The 12,372-nt window shown below is 50.2% G+C and overlaps 1 protein-coding gene across 11 annotated transcripts in view; it reads left to right on the top strand.

Annotated features, from left to right (window-relative positions):
- TACC2 (transforming acidic coiled-coil containing protein 2) overlaps positions 1–12,372 on the top strand; it is a 234,451-nt gene that overhangs the window by 123,421 nt on the left and 98,658 nt on the right. For 10 of the 11 annotated variants that reach the window (XM_047761104.1, XM_047761099.1, XM_047761105.1 and 7 more), the window contains one exon: positions 7,702–7,836. The exons of the other annotated variant lie outside the window; for it this stretch is intronic. In XM_047761104.1, the coding sequence (XP_047617060.1) occupies positions 7,702–7,836 (135 nt within the window). The remainder of the gene's footprint in view (positions 1–7,701; positions 7,837–12,372) is intronic. 11 annotated transcript variants of the gene reach the window in all.

Here is a 12,372-nt window from a genome sequence, read left to right on the forward strand (position 1 = left end):
GTCACCAAGTTCAGAAAACAGTGTCGGACTTTTCCAAAGTGAAAGCACAGGGAACTCATAGTGACTTACAGCTTCTGTTTTTCCTCTTGCTCCAAATCATGCCCTTTATTTTGGTTTCATCTGTTTGCACGTTAGGGTTTTTCTGTCTTTCAGCTACGGATGGGTTCAACTACGGAAAGGTGAGCTGAACCCTTATTTAAGCAAGCACCTTGTTAAAAACTGAATGATAGGGAGCTCCTTCTGTGGCGCAGCGTCTTGTCTCTGCGGAGGCACCAGTTGCATCCCGGCCCAAAGCACTCAGTGGGTCAAGGATCCAGTGTTGCTGCAGCTGTGGCGTAGGTTGCAGCTCCAGCTCGGATTTGATCTCTGGCCCAGGAACTTCCATAGACTGTGGGTGCAGCTGCAAAAGAGAGAAAGTGGAGTATTATTATTATTTCTTGGCCTTGCCCAAGACATGCAGAAGTTCCCAGGCCAGGGATCGAACCTGTACTGTGGCATCAGCCCAAGCCACAGCAGTGACAATGCTGGATCCTTAACCCGCTGAGCCACCAGGGAACTCCTTATTTTTTAAATTTAGAAAAGGATTCACCTAAAAATCTTCACTGAATAACAGAATTCCTTTGTACAATTTAAAATGTACATGATCAGGAAATGAATTTATGTAACCAGTACCTTTCAGGCTGAGTCCGTTGGACTGTGCCTGTGTATTTGTACAGAACCTTTGGGTTGCCAGTGTCCAGCTGGCTACTCTTAGGTTGAAGCATGTGACTCAGCACATTGGCAGTTGTCACAGTATTGACAGTTTCATGTGTTTTTTTTTGTCTTTTGTCTTTTTGGAGCCACACCTGTGGCATATGGAAGTTCCCAGGCTAGGGGTCAAAAGAGAGCTGTAGCCACCGGCCTACGCCACAGCTCACGGCAACGCCGGATCGTTAACCCACTGATCAAGGCCAGGGATCAAACCTGCAACCTCATGGTTCCTAGTCGGATTTGTTTCCACTGCGCCATGATGGGAACGCCCCCTTTTTAAAAAAAAAAAAAATTTTTTTTTTTTTTTTTTGCTTTTTAGGGCCCATGTGGTTTAAAGTAGCCCAGGATTTTGTTCTTTGTTTTTTCATGGTTCTTGAGCTGTTTTATCTGGGTAGATAGATTTTTGACTTTCGGCATCAGTAGTTAAATCTTGGCTGTCTGAGATCAGTTTCCTTTTGTGCTCTGTAGCTCCACCTCTGCATCCTCTGTAACCTGGGCCTGTCAAGGTGCACAAAGAACCTTCCACCTGCGGAGGGGACACAAGGAACTGGGAGTGACGGCGACTTAACATCCCGGGTGCTCTAGTCCAGATCAAAGCCTCTTGTGTAATTTTGGGATGCTATTTACGACTTTTCCTCGAGGTCTTATTTTCTTTCCTGATTAAGTTTTGCTTTGGCCAAGCCTAAAAGTAATTTCTCTCCTCCAAGCACAGACTCACCCGGTGAAAAGGGTGCGGATGTGCTGGGGAGGACCTGACAAGCCAGCTCAGGGTGATTGCGAGGGGCCAGCTGCTGACGGGACACCCGGAGGTCAGTGGCGTGTCGGGGCTGTTTACACTTTCACGTGGGCTGCTGTTCACAGGCTGGAGGATCTTGCTGGTGCCTAGAGATTGCACCATGTACCGGCCTTGGAGTTTCCAGCCACCTCGCAAGCCTCTCTGGGCACCTTCTGATCCTGGCTTTGTTGCTTCTCAGCTGCTGAGACTTGGAGAAGGGCAATGCTGCCCCTCCCATCTCTGAGACCCATCTTATCAGACCCCACGCCTCTGCTGGTCCCGTCGTCTGATGCTCCTATCGACAGAGCTTGGCTCTCCAAACCAACAATTTCAAAGCGCTTTTCTTTCTGTAGCTTGCATCCCTCTTTCAGTCTGAGCTGAGTCTTCAGCCTTAGCTCTTGCCTGTTACGTGATCATGTTCACTTGAGGATTCGAGAAGAAAAAAATCAAGGGGCCCGTGAGGCAGGCGCTCGTGCTAATACCTTCCAGATGGTGGTGCGACACGGGAGATAAGATGCTGTCGCCCATCTGGCCCGACAGGACGTGAGATGTTCAGCTTGTTTCTGGGGGGGCCGTTATCACCCTCCCGTGACAGCCAGGGTCATTCTGGTGTTTGTCCTTGGATGAGGGCTTAGTTTGGCAGCTCCAGCTGATCTCTGAAATGAAATCTGCTATCAGTTCAGTGGGGGATCTGCCAAGAAGGACTCAAGAGCCCCGAACAGGGGGGGTCAAAAGACAGCCGTTGGTGACGACATCTCACTACAGCTGGGCTTGCAGGACTGTTGGGCTGAACGCAAGCCCTGAGGCAGCGTGCTCTGTGTCCCTTGGGGCCTGTGCGGGTGGAGCCCGCATCCCAGTGGTTAGTGGGACCAGTTATTAGTGAGGACCTGGATGAGGTAATGAATCAGGCCCGGGAAACTCTGACCCATTAGTCATGGTGCCCCAGGGGCCAGTGTTGAGAAGGAGCCAGAGGTCTTGTCCAGCTGGGCCTCGCAGGAAAGAATGCCTGATCGATATGCCATTCTGTCTGCTGCCATTTCTGTCAGCTCTTCCCTTTTGGGGGGCGGGGGGGGAAGAACAGGTTTAAATTAAATCAGCATTTCCTTCGTCCTCCAAAAATATAAACACTGCATGAATTTGAATTCAGCTTCTTTGTTATTCCAATAAGGCTTGGGAAACATCGATTAATTCCTTAAACGGGGAAAAAGGGATGGTGGACTTTTATCTCTAGAAGGGCCTTCGCAGCTCTACTCTGCCCATTTGACGGAGGCAAAGATCAAGGGCAAGCGAAGGTACGTGACTTGCAGAAGCAACCGAGAAGGTAGCCGTGGACCCCTCTCAGTGCTTTGCCCTCTGTGCTGAGCTTGGCACCTGCCCCCGTGAGGTGCTGCTGAGGGCTGAGAGTGATACTGGGCTTCGGAAAGGGCCCGGCTCCCCGAGGATGGCATCTTAAAGATGGGTCCCTGCTGCTCACGTGAGACTTGAGTGGACAGGAGCCGGCAGAGGGGGGCGACCTGGTTACCTGCTCCTCCTCTCTGCTCCAGCAGCGTGGCCCTCGGGCAGCCCAGCGGGCCTTGAAGGGACCCTGTGTAAGCTTCCCTTCCGGTCCGGAACCGGGGCTGGCTTCATGGGCATGGGACCTGGGCAGTCGCCAGGGCCCCGGGCTCAGAAGGGCCCTGTGCTTGGCTCAGACCTTTGCTGTCACCTTCTTTAAATTCTTAATACTTTTGGAATGCGGGACCCTGAGTTTTCACTTTGCTTTCATTTGCATTCCATTCGGCCTGCAGCTTAAGATGCTGGTCCTGCCTCAGATGGTTGGACTCTTCCAAGAAGATAGGACAGTTGTCCTGCTGTTGGTGACCTGCATGCCTGGGAGGCCAGAGGCGGGAGGGGAGGAGCTGCTGTGTGCAGAGCACTAGTTATGCGCCAGGTGCTGTGCTGAGGGGCTGAGAGACCACAGTGGCTGAGATTCTAGGAGACGAGGACACGTTAGCAGAAACAGCAGGGCACACGGAAGTCAGGCCCGGCCCAGCCTGGCAGTGCAGGGTGGGCATCGATATCCCTGCTGGGATGGGGCGGGGGCTTCCTTGTTTGGGTGACGCTGCAGGATGACTATGGGGTGGATTAGGAGGGGGGTCGAGAGAGGCGGGCAGGGATTCAGGGGCGGGGTCTGCTTGAGCAAAGACACAGAGGCGAGAAAGTGCCAGGGGCACCTGGAGACTGGCTTGCACACAGGAGCAGAGGACGGCGGAAGGACAGACCTGGGAGGGGACAGAGACAGGCTGCAGGAGCCCCGACCTGCGAGGCCCAGGAGTTTCACCTGCACGCTTAAGGTGTCAGGTGTGGAAAGTCGAAGGAAAGGACCCGATCAGAACTCGACATGGGACGTCCTGGTGTCTGTGGGGGCTGGAGGTGTGGGAGGCCTGCTCAGCGAGGCTGCGGGCCTGGACCAGCAGGACAAAGAGGCCAGGTTCCAGAAGGACAAGGGAGGTGACTCAGCATGAAGGGGCCATGGTGGGTGCAGGGTGAGAGAACCGGCAGAGGCTGAGACCCTCTCAACTTCCGGTCCAGGGCCTGGCTGGCTGGTGCTGGGGAGAAACTTGCCGGAGGAGGACGGTTAGGAGGGAAGAGGAGGTGTCCAGAGGTGCCTGTGTGTCCTGAGTCACTGAGCCTTTCCTTGTTAGGGCCTGACCTCCTGCCACTGGGCTTGGGCCAACAGCAGGCTGGGGGCCAGCAGGGAGGGGCATTCCTAAAAGAGCTGTTGAGTCACTTGTTTGGTGCTTTTGGCAGATGGGAGCCGGCCAGCGCGGGGAGGGTGTGACCTCGGTGGTCTGGGCGCCGAGTGAGTGAGGGGTGGGGGGAGGTGGCACCCTGGACGCCAAGCTGAAGAGCTGGGGGACCCCAGGGCCTTCTCAGGGATGGAGGAGGTGGCCTGCCTCAGGGCCTCGTCATCACAGTGTCACTGTCACTGTGCTTCATCCTGTGGACTTGGCCTTGTTCTGAGGCCATAGATCTTCCCCTCTGCCAGGGTTTTCAAAGACAGGGCCTTTCTCTGCACTTAGAGTTCCCTTAAGCGCAGAACCAGGAGTTCCTGTTGGGGCTCAGTGGGTTAAGAATCCGACGCGTATCCATGAGGATGCAGTTTGATCCCCGGCCTCACTCCGTGGGTTAAAGATCCAGCATTGCCGCAAGCGGCGGTGTCAGTAGTGGATGCAGCTCGAGTCTGGCGTTGCTGTGGCTGTGGTGCAGGCCAGCAGCTGTAGCTCCAATTCGACTCCTAGCCTGGGAACTTTCGCATGCCTCGAGTGAGGCCCTAAAAAGCCAAAAAAAAAAAAAAAAGCATGGCATCACAAACTGTCACCTTTCTGAAGCTTGCATTCAATTAAATCCAATCTTCGGGGGATGTGCAGAGGAAGAGTTACTGCCAGTGTAATTTCTTTGGAACGGCAATGTTGGACTCATACTTTCAGTTTGTAAGTTCACTGCTTAAGAAGATGAATACACGTAGGTTTCAAGAGTATGAAGATGGTTTTCTTCAAGAGCTTACAAGCCCCCAGTAGTTTGCATTATTCATTTGAGTCTTTCCTTTGCAAAGTGAATGATTTCAGCCACTGTCCAAGGTGTGACAAACAACCATTTGAACAATCGAGGGGTCATGTGAACCCACTCTGCGCTCCTGCCAGTTCTGTCCACACACTCATTGTACTTTCTGTTCACGAGCGGATCGGCCTTGCTCAGGGCTTACCCGGGGTCATTACTCTTTGGGCTGTTTTTCTTCTTGTTTCCAGGGACCCCCGGGGGAGCAGGTCATATAGGTTTCAGCTGTGTTTTTCACTCCTGACGCCTGGTTTGACCATAGCCAGTTGGGGCACCCTGGCTCCCCCTCTGCCTGTTTGAGTGCCCACTGTGGGTGGCCTGACTAGATGCTGGCATGCTGGGGTGAAGCCGACAGATACACCCCTGCCCTCAGGGAGCTCTCAGGTCAGTCTCCCTAGTGGTCTTTGAGGTCCTGATGAGGAGGAGGTGGGGGCTCCAGGTGTGTACTAGGGAGTCCCCGAGAGAGTGGACATGGATGTGGTTAAGGATTCAGAGCCTGGGTTCCTATCTTGGCTGCACCACCTACTTGCTCCATGACCTTGGGCAAGTGACCTCATGTCCCTGAGCCTTGGGTCTCTGTAAAGTGAGGATGATGGCCTCTGATTGGGGGTTACCTGAGGTCATGTGTGCAAAGCATTTAACACAGGACCGGGTACCCAGGAAAAGCTCCCAGGAGGACCAGGCCCCAGCAGGGGTGAGCTTCTGCTGTTTTTGTTGCTCTTGATGAAGACCAAGCCAGGACCCGGAGCTAAGGAATTGCTGGCCTGGTGCGGGGAGGGCGGTGGGAGTGAAGTGAGGCCGAGGCCCGGCCCTGCATGACTGGCCCAGAGCTTCAGTGGGGATGTGGGGCCAGACTGAGGATTCCTTCTCTGTACTGGGTGTGGGGGCCACGGCAGCTGCCCTCCAGGCCAGGAGACGGAGACTAGCAGAGCACTGCTGATGCCTGCACCCCTGCAGTGTGGAAGCATCCTGGGGTGCTCACTCCCACGAGGAAGGAATGGGTCTCCACCTCTAGGCTGTGAAACTTCTAACCCCAGCATCCACCTCCAGCCAGGTTTCATGTTCTTAGTGCCGAGTCACCCCTCCACCAATGGCAGTGTGGACAGCTGGAGAGGCTGGGAGGGCTAACCCATCCTGAAAGTCCGTGGACAGCATCGCTAGTCTCTTTGAACCTCTTCTGAGCTCTAAACCTGGTGACTTTTGGCTCTGAGGGTGTGTTTGCTGGTGACTGTCCTTCCCGCCTTCCCTCCCACTGGGAGTGTCGGGCGCTCCCCGTGTTTCCCAGGCTGTCCAGCAGGGGGCACTCGTCCATTGAACAGGGACACACTCTGCTATAGAAAAACTTTGCTAGGGAACAGGGATCCCAGCAGATCCCTGGATCAGGTTCCTTGATACCCATCAGCCGCTTCATTTTGATTTTCTCAGCCTCAGGTTTGTTTTTTTCTTTTTAAATTTATTTTATTGAGGGAGTTCCCGTTGTGGTGCAGAGGGTTAAGGATCTGGCATTGCCACAGCTGTGGCATAGGTTGCAGTTGCAGCTCGGATTTGATCCCCAGCCCAAGAACTTCCATGTGCCATGGGTGCGGCCAAAAAAAGAAAAAAACTTATTTTATTGAAGTATAATTGATTTACAATGTTGTGTTAATTTCTGCGGAACTGCAAAGTGATTCAGTTGTACCTATATGTGCATTCTTTTTCATATTCTTTTCCATTATGGTTTATCACAGGATATTGAATATAGTTCCCTGTGCTACACAGTAGGATCTTGTTGTTTATGCATATTCTATATATAACAAGTTTTGTCTGCTAATCTCAAACTCCAGTCCATCACTCCACACCCCACACCCCCCACCACTGGCAGCCACAAGTCTGTTCTCTATGTCTGTGAGTCTGTTTCTGTTTCATAGATAAGTTCATTTGTGTCATATTTTAGATTCCACATATAAGTGATATCATATGATATTTGTCCATCTTTGTCTGACTTATCAGTATGATAATCTCTAGGTCCATCCGTGTTGCTGTAAATGGCATTTTTCATTCTTTTTCGTGCCTCCTTAATATTCCATTGTATATACATACCACATCTTCATTCACTGACCTGTTGATGGTCCCTTAAGTTGTTTCCATGTCTTGTTAGCCTCAGAACTTAAGAGGCAAATCCTGGAGAGTTTGCAAAGTTGTAGTACAATTTTCAACTCACAGAGTTCACTGCCCATTAAAAAACGATTAGAAATAATTGTATAAAAGTCCCTTCCCCCAGACAAAACTTAAACAAGATAACTCAGAGTGTTCTGAGCATGTGAGCTGCCTCCATCACAGAAACCCTGGGTTCTGCTGCAGCCTAAGGAGGGAGGAATTCATTGCCTGGCCCAGAGGCTGCTGCCTTGAAGGGTGCGCCCCCACAGGGTCTCAGCAGAGGCCTGGGGAACCTGGTGGGGAGCCCGGGATAGCAGTGTGCTGGGTCTTTAAATAGCCCCCTCCATGTGTGTGGCTGGGTTGGGGGAGGGTAATGGGGCCTGATGAATGTGCCATTAACAAGCTCAGTTCCACTGGGAATAATTCTTCCTTTGTGTCCCCAGCACCTCCCCAGCCGCTGCCCGTGTGGCTCCCACTCCCCCAGCCTCAGAACATGCATCCGTGCTTCCCGCCCCAGCTGGTGATGGAGTAGATGCTTCCGCTCCCTCCTGCCAGGGTCTGGCCAAGGACTTAAGCAGGTACTGTATGAAGCTTTCCCTCCACAGCTGCTGCCCAGAGAGGAGGGGCCTAGTGGTTTCTGCTCCTTAGGCCCTGGCGGAGGGCTGTGTTTAAGGATGGTGGCCAGAAGACGGTGGCATTTTGGACCCGTGAAGCTGTGGGTCTGATCGTTTGGCCTTAGTTGCTCTGAACTTTAGCCTTGCCAGCAAACTCTCCATGTAATAGTGGGGACGCCCCTTGTAAGTATTATTAGTGTATTAGTCAGTGTTCTCCAGACAAACAGAACCAACAGCGTATATACACATAGACAGGCATGACTCGTTTTATTGCACAGATACTGCGTCTTTTATAAATTGGAGGTTTGTGGCAACCCTGAACAAGTCTGTTGGTGCCATCTTTCCAACAGCATTCGCTCACTTTGTGTCTCTCTGTCACGTTTTGGTAATGCTCGCGATATTTCAGACTTTCTCATTATTTTATTATGGTGACCTGTGATCAGTGATCTTGATGTTACTATTGTGGAAAGATTATGACTCACAGAAGGCTCAGATGATAATGACCAGCATTTTTAGCAACAAAGTATTTTTTAATTGAGAGGTACTTTTTTTAGGCAATACTATTGGACACTTAATAGACTAAAGTATCGTGGAAAAATAACCGATACACGCATTGGGAAACCAAATATTTGTGTGACTCAGCTCATTGTAAGGTTCGCATTATTGTTGTGGTCTGGAACCAAACCTCTAATACCTCCGAGATCTGCCTGTTTAGAGAGAAATTTATTTTAAGCAGTTGGCACATGCACATGTGGAAACTGGCAAATCCAAAATTTGCAAAGGCCGGCCAACAGATGGGAGACCCAGGGAAGAACTGATGTTGCACCTCGAGTCCAAAGGCTGTCTGCTGGCAGAGAGCCCTCTTCCTTGGGGGACCTCAGTCTTTCTTACTTAATGCCTTCACCTGATTGGACGAGGCCCACCCACATAATGGAGGCTGATCTGCTTTACTCAAAGTCTGCTAACTTAAATGTTACTCTCACCTAAATAAATACCTTCACAGCAACATCCAAACTGATGAAATTTCTGAGTACAATGGCCGAGCCAAACTGACACATAAAACTGACCACTATAGCCAGCGTTCAAAACTCCTGTTTCTGTGCAAATAGTTAGTTCGGATTAGAAATTATTCTGCCTAGCTGTGAAGTTCTCCAAAGCGTGTTCTCCAACAGTCTTTGCTTGGAGGGCTAAATACCCGCGGGTGTGTTGAGAACAGAAAGCCTGTGGCCTCAGAGAGTCCTGTTATTGGGGCGGGGGCGGGGGGGGGGGGTGGTCGTGCATCCAGGTACCAAAAGCTCAGCCGAGGAAGAGGGTGAGACTGTAGGGGTGGCCAGCGTGTCAGTGATCACCTGCCAAACCAGTTTCCAGAAGCACTAGAGGGATTGGGGGAGAGGAAGCCCATTGTGCCCAGGTGTGAGGAGGTGGGGGTGGAGCTGGATTGGAGTCCCTCTCACCTGGACAGTGCTCCGCAGAGCGGAAGCTCTTTCCTGCCCATGAGCTCCTGAGACCTACCTGCCACCTTGTTGGTCCTGAATCCTGGCGGGGGGTGTGTGTGGGGGGATGCTCTGTCTGCAGTCCCTCAGCCCCTCAGGGCAGATCTGGAACCATCCACTCCCTTTAGAGGTTCTGGGGCTGTGCCTTATTTATTACTACTGGGGGTGGAAATGGATGGGAGCTTTGCTTTCTGGTGGCAAGATCATAGGAGCCATTGGGAGCCAAGAGCATTCATTTGTGGGTATTGGGGAGATGCCCTTGGTTTGCCTTGGACATAGTAGGTGCTTAATAAAAACGTGCTGACGAAAGAAATAAAATGACTCTTCTTAAGTATTCTGCCCTTTAGTTTCTTATAGAGGTAAATATACATCTACCATATGACCTAGAAAAGCCACTTTCAGGTGTTTATCCATGAAAAACGAAAATCCGTATCTACCTAAAAACTTGTATGTTTATGGCTGCTTTATTCATACCCACCCCAAAATTAAAACAACCCAAAATATCCATCAACTGTGTGAGTGAATAAGCAAATTGTGATGTATCCATTTTAGAGATTGTTGCTCAGCAAGAAAAAGGAAGAAACTATGGATTCATGCAACAAAATAGATAAATCTTAAGTGCATTATGCTAAGTGAGAAAGGTCAGACTCAAAAGGCTCTATGTTACGTGAGTTCACTTATCAGATATTCTGGAATAGGCAAAGCTGTAAGGAATTGAAACCATGTCAGTGGTTGCCTGGGCTGAGAGTTGGGATCTGGAACCGATGACAGAAGGCTCTGGAGTATCTTCTGGGCGGTGATGGAAATGCCCTCTGTCTTCACGGTTGTGGTGAAATTTGACACATAACTGCATGTGTCAAAGTTCTTGGAACTCTGTATCTGAAAAAGATACATCGCACTGTCTGTAAGTTATATCTCAATTTTTGTTAAAAAAAGAGAAAGAACCAAGCTTATCCGAAGGCTGGAGACGATGAAATCTCTCTCTCTCTCTCTCTCACACACACACACACACACACACACACACACAGAACCCCAAAACAAAAGCAAACAAAAACCCTGCCATCTAGACCTTTCTCTGATGCGACATCTAGGGATCAGAGGGCTTCCCTGGTGCACCCTGGCACCAGCAGATGTGTGTGGTACCCATCTGCCCAGGTCACCTGGGCTCTGAGTTTAAAACCTCTCACATAGAGTGCATGCGGGCTTTGTTCCGTGGAGCCAGCTCTGCTTGGGTTGCTTCTGAATCTCGTTCATTTACGCCTCTAAGCATTCAGCAGCATGAACTTGAGGTTGTCTGGACCAGACACTGTGTCATAGACAGGCACCGCCTCTGTGGCTTTTACAGCCCACTGGAGAAGACAGACCTGGAGTGAGCGGTCTTGACTGGGATGCAAGACAGGTGCGGTGCGTGCGTGGAACCTGGAACCTTCCTCAGTCCAGGTGGCTGGGGAGGGCCTCTCCGGGGGAAGTGACTTCTAAGCTGAGAGCTGCAGGCTGAATGGGCTTGACTACACAGGGGCAGGGGAAGGGACAGTGTGTGCAGAAACCCTGAGTGAAGAGAAGGGAGCAGACGGAAGAGGTCCCCTGTTGAGGTCGAGCCTGAAGAGGAGGGAGGGGGGCTGGCACACCGTGGCTCATGTTGGGGGCATTACGTTTTTCCCTTGGAAGAATTTTTTTCAGTTACTAGATTTCTTTTAAGGACAGTTTTAGATTTATCCAAAAATCGAGACGATAGCATAGGGAGTTCTCATTTACCCAAGCAAGTGGTTACTAAGATCTTAACAATGGCATGGTTTGTTTGGTACAATTAATGAACCAGTACTCAATACTGATGCCTTATTTTTTTGTTTTTGTTTGTCTTTTTAGGGCCTCACCCGCGGCATATGGAGGTTCCCAGGCTAGGGGTCCAATCGGAGCTGTTGCTGCCGGCCACAGCCACAGCAACGAGGGATCCTTAACCCACTGAGCAAAGCCAAGGATCAAACCTGCATCCTCATGGATACTAGTCAGATTTGTTTCTGCTGAGCCATGACAGGCACTCCTGATATGTTATTTTCATTGAACTATAGTTGATTTCCAGGGCTGTGTTAATTTGTGTTGTATAGCAAAGTGATGAATTTATGCATGCATATTAAAAATATACAGGAGTTCCCATTGTGGCTCACAGGTTAGTGAACCTGGCTAGCATCCATAAAGACTTGGGCTTGATCCCTGGCCTCGCTCAGTCGGTTAAGGATCCGGCGTTGCCGTGAGCTGTGGTGTAGGTCGCAGACGTGGCTCAGATCCTGCATTGCTGTGGTTCTGGTGTAGGCTGGTGGCTACAGTTCCAACTGGACCCCTAGCCTGGAAACCTCCATATGCCGTGGGTGCGGCCCTAAAAGACAAAAAGACAAAAAAAAAGGCTTATGTTATGCATGTATTAAAGAGGAATGTGTATGCATATATGTGTGTATATATATGTGTGTGTGTGTGTGTGTGTGTGTATACACATATATACACATTCTTTTAAAATACTCTTTTCCACTTTGGTTTATCACAGGATATTGACTATAGTTCCCTGTGCTTATTGTTTTCTATTCTGTGTATAATAGTTTGCATCAGATAACCCTAAACTCCCAGTCCTTCCCTCTCCACCCCCCTTGGCAACCATAAGTCTGTTCTCTATATCTTGACACCTTATTATTAACCAAAGTCCATAGTTTATTCTGATTTCCTTATTTTTTCCCTAATGTCCTTTTTTCTATTCCAGGACCCCATCCAAGATACCACATGGCACTTAGTCTCCATGTCTCCTTAGGCTCATCTTGGCTCTGACCATTTCTCAGACTTTCTTGTTCTCAATGACCTTGGCAGTTCTGAGGAACACTGGTCAGGTGTTTCGTAGAATGCCCCTTAGCTGGGATTTGTCTGATGTTTTTCTCCTGATTAGAGCAGCGTTATGGGTTTGGGAAAGAAGATCACAGGTGAAGTGCCATTTCCATCACATCTTCTCAAGGGCACCTCCTAT

This window comes from Phacochoerus africanus, chromosome 15 (genome assembly GCF_016906955.1).
Source record: "Phacochoerus africanus isolate WHEZ1 chromosome 15, ROS_Pafr_v1, whole genome shotgun sequence".
Lineage (NCBI taxonomy): Eukaryota > Metazoa > Chordata > Mammalia > Artiodactyla > Suidae > Phacochoerus > Phacochoerus africanus.